This window comes from Taudactylus pleione, unplaced genomic scaffold (assembly GCF_031769625.1).
Source record: "Taudactylus pleione unplaced genomic scaffold, aTauple2 ptg000064l, whole genome shotgun sequence".
NCBI classification, from domain to species: domain Eukaryota; kingdom Metazoa; phylum Chordata; class Amphibia; order Anura; family Myobatrachidae; genus Taudactylus; species Taudactylus pleione.
Genome location: NW_028284466.1, coordinates 633810 through 650125, shown reverse-complemented (window position 1 = coordinate 650125; position 16316 = coordinate 633810). Strand labels below are relative to the sequence as shown.

General features: G+C 41.0%; 1 protein-coding gene across 6 annotated transcripts in view; it reads left to right on the top strand.

Annotated features, from left to right (window-relative positions):
• The window catches only part of MBNL3 (muscleblind like splicing regulator 3), a 163489-nt gene that overhangs the window by 52825 nt on the left and 94348 nt on the right, over positions 1–16316 (top strand). For all 6 annotated transcript variants that reach the window (XM_088465741.1, XM_088465742.1, XM_088465743.1 and 3 more), the window contains exon 2: positions 14547–15472. In XM_088465741.1, the coding sequence (XP_088321867.1) occupies positions 15299–15472 (174 nt within the window). In that variant the 5' untranslated portion in view covers positions 14547–15298. The remainder of the gene's footprint in view (positions 1–14546; positions 15473–16316) is intronic.

Below are 16316 nucleotides of genomic sequence, written 5' to 3'. Positions count from 1 at the left end.
CCAGAAAATGCATACACCTATGTTCATCTGCAGATTATAATGCAACTTACACTGGCGATTCCTTCTGGGTCAGTCCTGGATACCGTATACTTTTCAGGAGCTGTTTCAATTGCTTCTTGCATGATCCTTGCTGCTGTTGATGATCATTGGCTGGGACCTTGCTAGTGTAAATAAAGGTTATAATATTTTTTTTTAAGTGTTCCTAGCAACAGCACTTCTAGCCAAAGCTAGCAAATACAGAGGGATGAAAAGCATCAGGTCCCCCCAAAAGCTGATACTAGCGCTAAGACTAAGACTGGGTGGGCTGGTGACACGATTACTTGTAAACCCATAGTACATGGTTCCCCTGTTATAATGCCTCACAGCTCTAGTTTCTTCAGCCCTGGGATGAATTCACTAAGAAAATCGAGCACACAAATATGCAGCCCCCCCCCCCCCCCCCAAAAGTGAGAAAAGCATTAGTGCTTGCTGGTGTTGGCAATCTATGTTCCTGGGGTATAGTTAAGCATAGAGTGGAATGTAATAAGACTTACATGCACATACTACATATGCTGTAAATTTCTATTGTAGCTGTCACACATCTGTCATAGCGTAGTACATCTTGCGATGTGGTGTCTTTTAAACCTTTTCTATAGCACAGAGGACCTGATTCAGAGTGGACTCTACTTCATGTGCGGCTGCGATTTCTTTCGGATTCGCTGTTACGGTAATATGCAAATGCAAGCTTCAGTCTTACCGTGGTATACTTGCGAGCGCTGGTCATTCAGGCCCTGAGACACCCACTTTCAATGTCCATCCTCTGGTGGACTCAAACACTCCACTATCGGCACGCTATCATGATCTCCATCGACCTTTACGACGCTGGGGCAGTGTCTCCTTCTGAACTTTATCTAATCATGGCCTCTGTAGCTGCGGCTCTGCGTTTGAGAATGCAGCCATGTTCACTGACACGCCCATGAGATGGCCTTTATTTGCAGTCACTTCCAGGAGCGCCCATGGCTGTCTGCCACCAGCTCTATTACAAGCGACTCTGTTGGCAACAGCAGGATCTGCGTACACTCATGCGCCATATCGGTTTCTCTGACTTTTCACATATGCGCAATAGCAAATAATCGCTGAACTGAGCAATCAGGCCCTGAATGCTTAGGCCATATTTTAATATGAAACAGGCTCCTCTGGAAGGAATCATTAGTACAACATGGGTAATAAATAATTTCTGGACATATGCAAAATATACACATTCTGATAAACTATTCAGTGGTCATAACATACTATCAAACATATGACTATATATTATGCAACATAAAAGTTAAATCAGGGTAACTGCTTTTCTTACCTTACACATTAGCGTTCCATACCACAATATTTTAAGTGTATGCAGTAATGCTGTAATAATAAGTTATCGAAAGGCACAATGGGGTAGATGTATTATAGCGGCACTTACCGTGCCGCTATAACGCTTCCCGCTTCGCCTCTTTACCGAGGCGAAGCAGGAAGCACTACCGATGAGATGTATAAACATCTCATCATCGGCCGGAGAGGGGGAGCGTTAACTCCCCCCTCCGGCGCTACCCGCTAGAGACAGCAGCGCATCAGCCTAGTGCTGATGCGCTGTGTCTCTCTCCCGGCCGGCTCCACTGAGCATGCGCGGGATCTCGCAAGTATTGCGAGATCCCCGCGTGCAGTCATGGAGCCGGTAGCCGCCGCAGCAGGGACAGCGCTGTCCCTGCTGTGGGGATAGGCTAGCGCCAGGCTGTAGCTGTCGATAACGAGCGGTATCAGCACACATAACGTGCGCTGATACCGCTTCTGGGCTTCGTACATCTACCCCAATGTATTATACTGGGTCCCGGTGGCTTTCATGCTATAATTGTAGAAGGCAGATTCTTGTCGCAGCCTATGGAGCTGTGAGCGGTATCTGCCTACCGTAACTCTATAAATGTGCAGCGCCAGTTTCCAATGGCAGCTTGAGTTGAATTGAACCTGCCCCATAATGAAATGTAAATACATTAATAAGTTCAGTATGGACTGAGGGGTATCTTTTCATTTACATGTGAACACATATAAATACTTAGTTTGTTTTCCCTGACGAAGGTAGGAATTGCACGTATGCAAAGGAGATTGAGTGCAGTATAACTGAGTCATCTGAGCTATTGCAGCCATTAATTGGGTTTATTTACATTGCCTTGTAGATGGCGATAACCAGTACACACGTACTCATTCAATAGATTGCCTTTTACACAAATTTATATCCAGACAATATACAAAGATAAACCAATGCAATGAAAATATTAAAACTGTTATGATGCATACACACGGTCAGATTTCTTATCAGATATGAACGATAACGATTGAAAAAATCGTTCAATCGTTCATATCTTTGACATGTAGGCCATGCATCGACGAACGATGCGCGTTCCCGCATGTCAGATAACGATATCTGACATCTGATGTGTTTGCAGTAATTTTTTGACGATTTCATTCATTTTAATACTGTCAGAAATAGTTCAATCGTTCATCGTTCATCAAATCTGACCATGTGTATGCACTATAACCTTTGAAATAAAAGGGTACAAAACAAGACAAGTTCCAGGTGCTACCAAATTGTCAGCATAAGAAATACCTTATACAAGTCATCTAATCTTGCAATAGCATAAATATAAAAAAATATATTTTTATTTTTTATATAACTCTTGAAATAATCCACTTCATGTAAGGAATTATGGGCCTGATTCAGAGCCACTCGTAAGTGGCAGCTCGTTCGCTCCGAGCGATGTTTGCCCAACTGCGCATGCGTACGGATCGTCATACGCATGCGCAAACCAGTCAGTGCGGCCGAAATTCATGTGCTCGCAAAATAGCGAATGCCTGCTAATTTGAGTGACAGGATGAGGTGTATGTGGGTGGTAACAGGGGAAGGTGCTTGAAAACGGGGAGTGGAGATCCGATTGCAAGCGTGCTTAAAGGTCAAAACGGGCGTTTTATGGGTGTGCATATTTAATACAGCAGCGTCATTGACCACGTCACTGGGTTTTTTTTAAGCCAGAACTGCTCGCAAAATTGTGGTAGCAAAAACCAACCACAAGAATAGCGAGCAGTTCATACCCTGTTCGATGTACTCGATTAATCTAATAAATAGCGGACATGACGTAGGATGCGAGCGGCCAGGGGGCGTAGTTTCCCAAAAAACGACCGCAAGTTTTGTACGCTCGTTCAGACCTAGAGGCGTGAACAGACCGCAAACAGCGAACGGTTCATTTGAATAGCCACCCCTATTTTCAGGACGAGCGAGCGCTAATTGCGTCCGGCTCTGAATCAGGCCCTATGTCATAAATAAATGGGGGCCAAATGAACTTTATTTTAAGGGGGGGAAGGTGAAAGTTAAAATGAATTAGGGGTATAATGAATTGTATTATTAGCTATACTTAAGTGAGATTTGCAGTTTTTGCAGATAGACGTCGCAGCCTAAAATTCTGTAAATTTCATGCAGAGTCTGCTCATCTGTCTATCAATTACTGATTGGGAACATGTACATGCATTATGTATGGTACTGCAGCTTCCTGAATTACATCTAATAACTGAGACTGATGAAAGAGCTAAAATAGTGTTTCATTTCCATGACTTATTTGGAAGTGTAAAAACTGGATTTCCAGCAACAATTTGGTTCCGCCTGTAACTTTGATTTTTCAATTTATTTGTGCATAGAATGATCACATACTGTGTAGGAACTGGAAACTGACTAAAGTTTTTACATATGAAAATGTTATTTGGGGCATATATTCTATGTAAGTTGTAGGTGGCTGCACATCTGACTGATCATTTCAGAACCAAGAGTTATAATGGGTTGGTGTGCAGACACCTGCTCTAGGTATTTATTGGACAAAATACAGTGAGACGTGTGTGGATGGGATTCGCAGTGACAGAGCTTTATCGCAATCTCTGCCCCTGCAAGTGAATTTTGATACATACTTGTGATATTTCCTAAATCCGCAATGCGAGTTTAGGCGAAAATATCACACTGTAACTGCATTTCAAATGCAGATTGTAGTAAATAGGGGCCTATGTGTATAGGGCTATTGAGATAAGCATGATAAATCTCTTAAAACACAGAGGAATGATCTTCATTACCTTCCAACAAGATTCAGTTAAAATGTCAGCTGCTTAAGATCATTGCTTTTATCTGCTGCCAAATGTTTAGATTTGAAGATATCTTGGCCCTTGCATAAACATCAAGGACATCAATAGATGCACAGTGGTGAGTGCATATGGATTCACTCATTTTTTTCTCTTGTTTTTTTTTATATATATATATATATATATATATATATATATTATTATGACACATTCAAGGTGATAGTGTCTATGAGCTTGCTTCTTGCATTTGTGTTCTTTCAAGCTATATAACACGTATTTGCTCCTATGCAAATGTAACATGCTGTGCTTTCAGTCTGTGAACTGGCTTTAACAGGCTTGAACATGGTTGAGCTGCTTTAATGTTCTTTTTTTATTATTATTAGTTCTATTCTAATATGTAAGAAATTTCATTGAATTTTTAAAAATTTTAAAAAGGGTTCTTTGAAGCACTTAAAGAATCTAATCAAAATACAGTCAGTTCAACATCTGTAAGTGTAACAATGTTTTATTATTATTTTATTTTGTTTTTTAAATGTAGATTCAAATATATGAAGATATTGCTCATTTAACCACTGTATTATTGTTGTATAGATTGAACACTCCAGATATAGGAAAAAAACAGATTTCTAACAGTGCTGGCTTCACTGTGATAGATCACTGCAGATATCAGATGTGTTCTGTTTGCAGGCTCCCATGCTGATGCCACAATGTTCTCTGTGTTATCGCCTCTGATCTAATGTTACCATTCTGCAACTGCACTTGTTAGCTCCTAGTCCTTTCTCCTTGAGCTTTCATTAGAGCTTTTTATTGTCTTATTTTGTCTTCATGCCAGCACATTCGACATTGCCCATGTAAAAGCCTCCTGCCTGTGCTTCATTGTCATTTATATGCACTGTGCAAAGGGGTTGGGTATGATATGGGTATGATATGTCGACAGTCAAATAGCCAACATTCGTCATGTCAATATTGCTGAAATGTTGATATGTTAGAATGTCCCAGCAGTGACCTTCCTGCACCCAACGGCTGCAGCGACTCAAGCGATGTCTTCTGGTTCCCGGCGGTCATGTGACTGTGACTTCCGGGTCAGACCTCCAATCCTCCGGTGTTCGGGTGAGTATTTCTCCCCTATCTCTAACCCTAATCCCTAACTCTAACCCGCTTCCACAGCCTAGCTCAAACCTTCCGCCCGCAGCCTAACCCTAATGTCGACCTTTCACTTGTCAACATTCTGAGAATACTGACACATTGGCTGTCAACATTTTAACATTGTCGACATCATAACTGTTGACATTGAGATTTCGGCATTATGAATGTCATTGTCAACCTTTTGATTACATCCCCTTTGCAAATAGATTAATTTACCCAGAGCACAAAGCAGATATACTCAAGATTTCAGATGGATCTTTTGCACTATGACTAAGTCCTTGCAAGTGTGCAATGATGATGATGATAGGTAGCATGCCCGGACCGGAGAGGGGCATTCCAGTTGCCAAGATGTATACAACTCAATATACTATATGGGCGTTTACAGTGCTTAAATTGGTCCTAGAGAAGTGGTGAAACTCTGCCCCCCTTCGTGCTTTTTCAATAAAGGGACAGCTTTTGCCAAAAAAAGGGCATGGTCTCAAGAGAAAGGGGCGTAGTCACACAATAGTATTTCCAATTCAAATTACGCCACACTGTAGCACAATCTTGATTCACATTACTCCACATAGTAGTGTCCCTTATACACATTACGGCAAACTGTAGTGCCCCTTATACACAATGCCCACAGTAGTAGTGCTTCTTATACAATGCCCACAGCAGTAGTGCCCCTTACACATAATGCCCACTGTAGTGGTGCCCCTTATGCAATGCCCACTGTAGTGGTGCCCCTTATGCAGTGCCCCCAGAAGTGGGAGTGCCAGTTACGTAGTGCCTACAGTGGTATTGTCCCTTATGTAGAGCCCACAGTAGTGGTAGTGCCCCTTATGCAGTGTCCTCAGTAGTGGTGCCTCTTGTGCAGTGCCCCCAGTAGTGGTAGTGCCCCTTATGCAGTGCCCCCAGTAGTGGCAGTGCCCCTTATGCAGAGCTCACAGTAGTGGTGCCCCTTATACAGAGCCCCCCTAATGCAGTGCCTCCTATGCAATGCCCCCATTAGTAATCCTGTAATAGTGCCCCTAGTAGTAGTGGCCCCAATAGTAGTGCCACCTTAGTAATGCCCCCAGTGTTAGTGCCCCCAATAGTAATGCCACCAGTGGTAGTGGCCCTGAGTAATGCCCCCAGTAGTAGTGCCCCCTGAATAATGCCCCCACCAATAGTGCCCCCTGAGTAATACCCTCAGTAGTAGTGCCCCCTGAGTATTGCCCCCGAGTAGTAGTGCCCCCTGAGTAATACCCCCACTAGTAAAGTCCCCTGAGTAATGCCCCCAGTAGTAATGCCCTTTGAGTAATGCCCCCAGTAGTAATGCCCCCTATAGTGAAGCCGCTTAATTAAAAAAAAAAAACGAATACTTACCTTAAGCCCCGCTCACGCGTCTGCTGCCGCCTGGTCTGCGTGGCTGCTCCTCTAACTATGGGAGAGACGTCATGACATCTGTGCACTGTGGGAGCCGACGTCTCTCCCATAGTGCACTGCGGGAGCCGGAAGCAGGAGCTCAGAAGTGAGCTCCAGCTGCCGCTGTCACTGCGGGGAGGGAGCCGGGTGCCCGGCAAATGGAGCCTCCCTGCGGCGCCGGGCTAAGGTGGGTCGGTGGAGGCAGAACTGTTTCCGTCTCCAAATAGAAGTGACGGAACGCAGTTCCAGCCCACTTTGACCCCTGGGCGTATATGTGCATTCTTTTCCATGCACATAAATCGTTTCACATTCAATTCTGCATCAGGCCCCAAGAGTCTACACAAACTTACATATTTTATAATGTAGCATATTTCATTGTACACTGCTGTTATAAATAAAAAATACTTGTTAGGAAGCAGTAACTGTCATTTTCGTTTAAAGTAATATTCATGTTTTGCTACCTGAAAGCCAAGACTAGAGTGATCTGTGTTGTACCCCACCTACAGCAGCTTGCACTAACTTGCATAGAACCTTCATTCATTTGCAAGTGTACTGTAGATGGATAGATCATGGTATTTTATACTATGCTAGGTGGAATGGCTTGGAAGATTAGCACATACATACGCAAATAAATGGTATTGGTTTTATGATTTTTTATTTCAGCTCTTTACATTTTAGGTATTTTTGATATTTCCTTTCCAACTTTCACTGGTAGCAAATGTCTTGCTGAGTATTTGCAGATTTAGGTGCAAAAGGTACACTGGACCACATCAACCAACCAGAAATGACCTTTTATCTGTGTCAAGCAAATAAAACTTTGACAGTGTCTGATTGGCATCTATGGTTAAGGACCCTTTTTTGACCTAACTTCTACCCTAGTAGCAATTGCCTCCAAAATATAGAGTTGGCAATTTTGTCTTGCAAGTACCAATTGCTGTCCAATTGCCCCACTGGATCTATGGTATTGTTGCAGATTTCCAGTCTGAGACCTTGTATTGTGTGTTTATTAACTTGTGCAGTGTTGTTAAATATCACTAAAAAGTTGAATCATAACTGCCGTTTTATCTGCCTGGGTGGCGGGAGTCAGGTAGCACCATGTGCTCCATCTGTTTTAACAATGTACATGGCTTTTTCTTTTTTTTTTTTTAAAGATATGTTTATTTTAGATCCACACTAGACACAGCAAAATATTCATGCAAAAAAGAATATGTTATCACTGAAAATAGCAATAGAGATACACAGTAAAAATATACAATAATATAAGTGAAACTGCGGGATACAATTTCATGAAGAAAAAAGAAATAATCAAAATTTAGAGAATGGTATGTAATGGAAAAAATAAGGAGAGAGGGGACAGCGTGGCGTACGCTGGATCGTCCAGACCCTATTAATAATTGGAGGGAAGGGGGCGATAACTGCTTCCAGTCAGCTGCCAGTTGACAAGTGGCCGCTGAGAGAATATGCCTAATTAATTTATTTTGGTAAAAAGTGGCAACTGGGATTAATAAGGTTAAAAGAAAAAAATTAGGATCCAGGGGGATCAGGAGTTGAATAATCAAAGTAATCAAATTCTTAATATCTGACCAGAAACCAGTAGGTTTTGGACAACTCCACCAAATGTGGAAGAAAGTGCCTTCTAACAAACATCCACGCCATCATCTGTCGGAAGTATCAGGAAACATCTTTTTCAACCAGGAGGGGACCAGATACCATCTATAGAGGATTTTATAAACATTCTCTTTTATTCTGATGCAGATTGAGCTAGAGGCGGCTCTCTCTAATCTCCTTCCAGTCATTAGGGTCAAGGGATTCACCCAGGTCCCGTTCCCAGACCAACTCATGTGGGTCACGTGTAGACATTAATGCTGAAGAAAGCTCTGAATATAGAGTCGATATCAGACTAGCTGTAGAAGATTGACTCAGACACAATAAATCAACAGAGGTCAAAGGACGGAGAACCGGACGATGTTTAACTATACTATGAAAATTCTGAAGTTGTAGATATTGGTAAAAGTTTTTTGGGTGTTCATGGCTTTTTCAGAAGCACCTGGAATGGCTTGCTTCAGTGTGGTGTATGTGGCTCCTGCATCACCTTTTTACTGGTGACTGTGGAAGGGTGCTCCTGACCACTTACTTTGTTTCAGGGCCAGTAGGTTGCAGTCATGTATTGACTTAGGGAGCCAGATACAACAAAGGGCCGCCGGGAGATAGATTAATGTGTTAGCCCTTTATCAGTAGGTCACAGGAAATTAGCAAGTGTGGGCGTCTTGCACAGATAGAGCAGGAGCCTATAGAATTGTACTGTTACTCATTTACTTTATATGTTTTTTTTTTTCCTTTTATACAGTTACTATACATGTTGACAAGGGTAATGCAGTTCCCAGTCCCTTCAACCACTGCAGTCTGATTTACTTGTACATGACTCAATCTGGACTTTGTTCACACCTTTAACATCACACTCAGTGGCAGGGGTAAGGGGTATTTCTGCCCTGTCCACACACTACGTGTGTATGGAGAGGCGTCTCAGTCCCTTGTCTACCCTGGCATTACTAAGCTTTAGCTGGGAGATTTCTCTTTAAATCTTTCACACTAATTGTCCCTCAGGAAACCTGTTCTAGTGATTAGCACCCAACACACGTCCCCACGCCAAAATTTGATCCAGAGGGCTGCATAGGTGCTGTAGAGACGATCGGTGCTGCCTTTTGGAAGTGGGGAAGGCAGCCCAACTGGGCAGGGTACAATGGATCCACATTATACCACCAGGGATGGAGAACACTACTAATCTGCAGGCTTTGTATTTAATGAGTGTAAGTTCCTATACATCTAATGCCATGTAGAGCAGAGACTAACCCTATTTCAAATATCATTCAAATATTAGAGATAATTAGTATATAACTTTTTATTTTTAGGAGTGTACTATGGTATTGTCTGCCGGTGTTATATTTTGCTAATTCTGTGGAGCACTACAGTATAATAGTAATTAATTCAGTTCCTTCGTAAACAGAAATAGCAATGATAAAAACAGCCCACCTAAAAGGCCGAACAAGAAAAAGCAAACTATATTAAACATATATGCTGATGATCCTCCTCTGATAGCAGTCTGTAATGTGTGGGAGTTCCATTCCAAGCATTGCAGCAGTGTTAGGTTATGCTACCGCAGGTGTTCTGTAACTCCTGTGTTCTTTGATTAAAGTACAGTTGGCACATCCTGAAACCTGGTTTGCAGTGTCGGTAATTCTGAAGCTACTTTGTGCAGCACCAGTTAAGCAGAACACATTGTATTGTAATGTGGTGGTGTTGTTTTTTCTTTCTTTCTTGTATCTCCAGACTTGGCACATAGCAAATTTATCAACAATAGTAGGGACAGACAAAACTGTTGGTTGCCCATTCATTACCAAATTTGGACACAGGTTTGTAATTGCAATAACACTTATTTTATATGTGGATAGCCTTAAGTCAATTGCAGTAAAAAAAAAAAAAAAAAACTTTGGCTATAGTAGACTTCAAACCATGACATGAATCTTCTACTTTTAGAAGTAGCACTAAAAGTACTAGCATGTCCTGCCAGCTGCCTAGTGGCAATGCATGCTGGGAAATTTTGCACCACCCACAAAGACACTATTTGCATTTGCCTAAATTCAGCCTTGGATAAAACATGACTTCATGTTGCACTTCTGCAACATGACTGAGGATAATTGTGAGTGACACTGTATATGCAGGGTCATCGTACTGTTGGCGACACACCCTAAAATGGCGTTGTTTACCCTTATTTTGCTGAAAAGGTAGTGTAAGTGCCTGAAAATTCCTACATATTAGTGATTTAGCAGGCAGAACAAAAATTACACAAATGAGAGATACTTCTCATGAAAAACAAATGTCTAATATTCAAGTGGACCTACAGGATTTTTCCTGCAGTTTTAGTATCCAAGAGGTTAAACAGGAATAAAACTTGCCTCTGACACACTGGGGCAGTCTGTGCCAAGAGCCCATGAATCCTCTGAGCGGAATTGTGTAACTTTGCATAAAACACATCATTCTCAAACAGCAAGCAAAGTATGTGAAACCACGCTCACTGCCAGGGATCTCTGCAGTGTTTTGCCAGGCCGTTTGGCATGGAATCATCTTGGGGAAGAATTAGTTAATTGGTGACCAGCCTTGGCAACTTCTGCTTTTCCTTATAAGAATATTACTTTGATATGTACTGTAGCTCTGCTGAATGGAATGTATAAGCAGTCAAAGAGTTGCTTAAATGTACAATGCCACCAAAATGTATAACCTCTCAATGACATGTACAAATAATAGGGATATTTCATTTTGCTAAAACCTACTAATGATTGCAGGGCCCCATGTAACAAAGATACATAACCCCTTTAGCACTCGCTAAAGGGGTTATGACATCTTTTCAATATTTAACAAACAGCGGTAATCGAACATTACAGCTGTTTGTCACTGCATCACTCTCACCATCTTTAGATGGCGAGAGCAATGCAGTCCCTATTGCCGGCAATGGGGACCCAGCCGCTGCCTTTCCGGTTCAGCAAAGCTTTTAAGGCACTGCCGGGTCTCCGTCGGGGTAAACAGTTATGCACATGCGCAGACTGGCTTCCGCGTGCGCATGACATAGAAGCCCGTCGCTGGCAGCGTTAGGCTGCCAGAAGCTGAGGGGAGGACCCCGCCGACTAGGAGGGCTTTGCTGGCTCTCGTCGACGAGATAAACAATGATGAATACCAGTGTCATATTCGTTTGTATCACTTCGATACTAAACGCAATATGCCACTGGTATTAAGGTTTGTTAGTAAATGGGGTCCTCAGAATCTGCTTGCTTTGGGTTAATGCACAAACACCTTAGCACTATCCATCATAATGCCCCACTGGCATGTGTTGTCCTATGCATTTTCCAGCCTTCCAACCCGATTAAGTACATACCCAGCCTTTCATGGAGCCAATGAGGTCTGACAAATGGTGTTACCTCTATTACTATCAATTGTTACTGCCTTGCTCAGCCAACACTGTAAAATAACAATACTGTGGCTCTTTGATTTATTTGTATTATACATTTCTCATTTTTTATAGACGTAACACACATTCTACATAATCATTTCCCCCCTCTTCCTTACAGCTGGAGCATAAACTGCGCTTGCCTACTTGCTGGCAAACACTAACATAATGCTCACTATACATCACTCATTTGTAAAATATTAATCTATTAAGTGTCAGGTATTAACAAAATGTAATGCTGTTAGGCAATGCAAGAATATGCTATTGTATTATAGCAACAATTAGATGTGTGTTGATAAAACGGGTGCTATGCACAATTGTGCAGTATTTGCCCAAGAAACAGAACCTGTCCAATTTTATTATGTGATGTAGTTTTGTGCGTGTCCTGTCCTCTGTGTTGTGACTCCCCTCTGTGTCACCCTTCTCTGTCTGTGCCTCCCTTCTGCATTGTACTCTCTCACAAGCAGGGCCCTCTTTCCTCTTTTGCTTTTCCTTCTCTCACTTATACCATCATCTCCTTAGGATTGTCAACAACTGCACCGAACCTTTGGGTTCAGACTGCACTGCTTTTGTGGGTATTACGACAGCATATGCAACAATGGTTATATAGGTTGTATCAAATGTTCTGAAATGCTGTTGTGCTGTAAAGCTGGGTACACACAGCAATATTTTGAACAAATTGTCTGATTCAGACAGATCGGAATGTCTGATTCCGACAAATTGTTAGAATCGTGCAGTGTGTACCCACTATGTAGCGGGATGCGGCAGAGTCCTACATATTGGGTGGTCGGACACCACATCGTCTAATGTGCACCGGGCGCACGATATGTCTGCCCTTCGGCAGGGGATGAGGGACGTTCGTGGAATTGCTGGGTACACATATCGTTTAGTGTGTACAGATATTGTTTAGTGTGTACTAAAGTCTTTTGCAGTTTTTTACTTGTTTTGTTTGCCCTGTTTGTGTACTATGTGAGGCGCTGTGGACTCCCTTGTTGCACCATTATAAGGGTAATAATAATAATGGAATGCAGTGCAAAATGTCCAGTGTGCAGGGCAGACTTAGGTTCTACCATGTATCCAGGTTGTTCTAGATTTTATTTCAAGAGCATATGTTTGCAGAGCTAGGTGGCAGCAACATCTGCAAGGCAACAACACTTTGACCAGAAAGTACAAAGTACTTTTTTTGGAGTAAATTAGTCACACTCAGACAAATGAAATCAAGGGTGGAGCACATATTTATAGTTTTCCCTTACAGTGTGGAGTTGTCTGTTTGCACCAGCTCAGAGCTGGAAGTCTTCGAGTTCCTTCCTATATTTTTAAGGGAACGCATTTTTCAACTTCATGTTGAGCATCGGCAGAGAAGCACATTTATACCCTTACTAGTGGCAATTGCTGGGTACACATATCGTTTAGTGTGTACAGATATTGTTTAGTGTGTACTAAAGTCTTTAGCAGTTTTTTACTTGTTTTGTTTGCCCTGTTTGTGTACTATGTGAGGCGCTGTGGACTCCTTGTTGCACCATTATAAGGGTAAGAATAATAATGGAATGCAGTGCAAAATGTCCAGTGTGCAGGGCAGACTTAGGTTCTACCATGTATCCAGAGTGTTCTAGATTTTATTTCAAGAGCATATGTTTGCAGAGCTAGGTGGCAGCAACATCTTACCTACCCTTACTATCAGCTAATGTAATAAAAAGAACCACACAAAAAAAAGTAACATATGACTTGAATAAATCATGAGACTGTTTTCATTATAAGTGAGGCTAAGCTGAGCAGTATTTTAGGAGAAACCCAGAAAATCTATATTTAATGAATGAGGTTGCAACAAAGTTATGGGAGGGTGGACTTTGACATTTACACTTATGTGTAGTACGTCTCCTATTCCAGGCAAATTTCCCGCTGGTGGAGGCATCTCTGGTGGAGGGAAGGAGTACACCTGTCTGTGCACTGGGCGACCGTGCATTGGGTCACCGGTGTGTAACCAAAATGCAGCATGTGTGCTTTGTGGCAAAATACACTTAAATATGACATTACTAGTAAAATTTGTTTTATGATGATGATATTCATGTATTTGTTATTTGTACCGTGATATACTGGTTAAAAGAAACTGCTAGGTCATCAGTATGTTGCAGTAAAGTACTTCAGTGTCGTTACAAGCTCATATGTTTCTGCCCAGCACATACAATACTGAGTAATTCAGACAGATGTTATTGCCCACCCATGTGATAATAATTGTAACTTAGTTTGCTCCAAGGGCAGATTGCTGTATCTAAAAAGATTAATGTGCATAGCGCTCCATTGATTTTGTGCCACTGGATAAAAGGGTTAATGTGTGTCTAGCATTGCTCTGTGCTTATCTGGTTCCCCTATCCTGTGGCACTCAGCCACCAACTTGAGACTAGATTCTGCTCATACAGCACTGACATATTATTATATCCTTGGCCTGTCTTCTATATATAGCAAACTACAGTCCCTACCTGTATACAATCAGTTCTTAAAATTAATATTAATAAAAATATTAGCACATGTTAGATACTAGACATTACTGTGCAATGGTTGAAAAAAAAAAAAGGATTGCCTGCCAAAACAGATTACTATGAATCGAACACTCCTATTGGACAACAGCCCAGCTTTCTATTGCTACAGAGAATGTAATTGGCTCCTCTGTTTCACCATGCGCAGATACTGAACGTGTAGGAAATGCCCTTTTTCTATCTACAATGCCTGACTGCACTGTGCCGTAGTGTCAGTATCTAGAAGGTTTATCTCTTTTGAAAAGATGCTAGTTCTGTTTTGCTTTGCTTTTATAAGCTGGTGAAAAAAAAAAAAGTTGTTCCTTTTTCTGATTATATATATTTTATTTGCTCTTTTTTTGCAGGTTGCTGAAACGTGCCTTTTTTTCCGAAGCTAACGCTGCTTGGATTTCTGTCTAGTGCTGCCTCTGTTTTTCTTTCTTTTTTTTTTTTTTTCTTTGCCGTTGCTTGCAGACCAAACCCTGACGGCAACTTACCTTAATTCAGATTCAACACTTTAAACAAAAGTCAACACATTTTCATTAACAGTCACGCTTGTGCCCAATTGTAACAATATTTTATTCATCTGAACAAAAAGAAAAGATATATAACAAACGAAATGCCACAGTCTGTTTGAAGAACTGAATTTCTGCCAATTGCTGATGCGTTTTCACAACCATAATTGGAACCATTAAGTTGAGAGCACAGAATTATTTTAAAAGTCTGCATATTCTAACCCCCACCGATTTCACAAGTGGCACAAAAGCCAACACATTCAAACTTTGACATTTGCACTTTTTTAAGAGCTGGCCTCGAATTAGATTTATTTTTATTTTCAATTTATCTGATAAAACTTCTATTTTATGGTTGGATTTTTATGTTTTATTCTTGTCTCAACAACAGATACAAATTGACTTTAAAAAAAAAAAAAAGAGAAAACAAACAGAAAAAAAACCTTAAGTGCTGACAATTTTTTTTAACCAAAGTGACAAAATAGTTATTTTATTCATTTAAACTTGAATTCCACTTTTCCTTGTCCCGCTTGTGTTAAGAAGAAAAAGATTGTAGTAAGAAATAAAGGAGGTGTTCTCTTAGGCCTGGGCAACCTATCTTTAATATGGCTGTTAACGTCTCCTTGGTGCGTGACACAAAATGGCTGACATTGGAAGTATGTCGGGAATTCCAGAGAGGCACTTGTTCAAGGTCTGATGCCGAGTGCAAGTTTGCTCATCCTTCGCGGAGTTGTCACGTGGAAAATGGGAGAGTTATTGCCTGCTTTGACTCACTAAAGGTAAGATAAACCTTTGTGTGTTTTATACTATTTGGAGCTATACCATTTTATTGTTTTTTAAGACTTATTACAGTGTAGCCATTGCTTATTAACGGCAGCCATTTTGTGGGCTGAGCCAATACTCATGACAAGAGACATCTCTGAGGGTTAGCCCACAAAATGGCTACCACTCTTATGGTGCATACACACAGTCAGATTTTCTGCCAGATCTGAATGATAACGATTGTAAAAATCGTTCAATCCTTCATATCTGAAAGAAAATCTGACATGTGACTGCAACGATGAACGATGCGCGTTCCCGTTTGTCAAATAACGATATCTGACATCTCTTGTGTTTGCAGTCAGAGTTGGACGATTTCATTCACTTTAATACTGTCTGAAATCGTTCAAATCGTTGGTCAAATCGTTCAATCGTTCATCTGACATATCTGACCATGTGTATGCACCATTAAGTGAATAATATTTTGACTTGATTGAATTCCTTTGTTTTGAACCCAAACAGACAGATCTTTGCACTGTAAAGATGTTCATGGTTTTATAGAACTTGCTTTGTCATTTATATTTCCGTACTGTTTATTTACATGCTGTATATTTTCTTAAGTTAAACAGCATAAAAGGATCAGAGACAGATAACAATAAGTAAAACACAAATAATACTATAGGACCATTTTTTTCTACTAATGCAAACCAAAGTAGCAAAAAAAATATATATTTTTTGCATATTATGCAACATAAGTAATATTATTCAAATGTGCTCCACACTAACCTTGAGATCCAAAATTGTACAGAATGAATGTAAAATAATAATCACAAGCCATTGAGACTTTTTGACAGGATTTTTCCT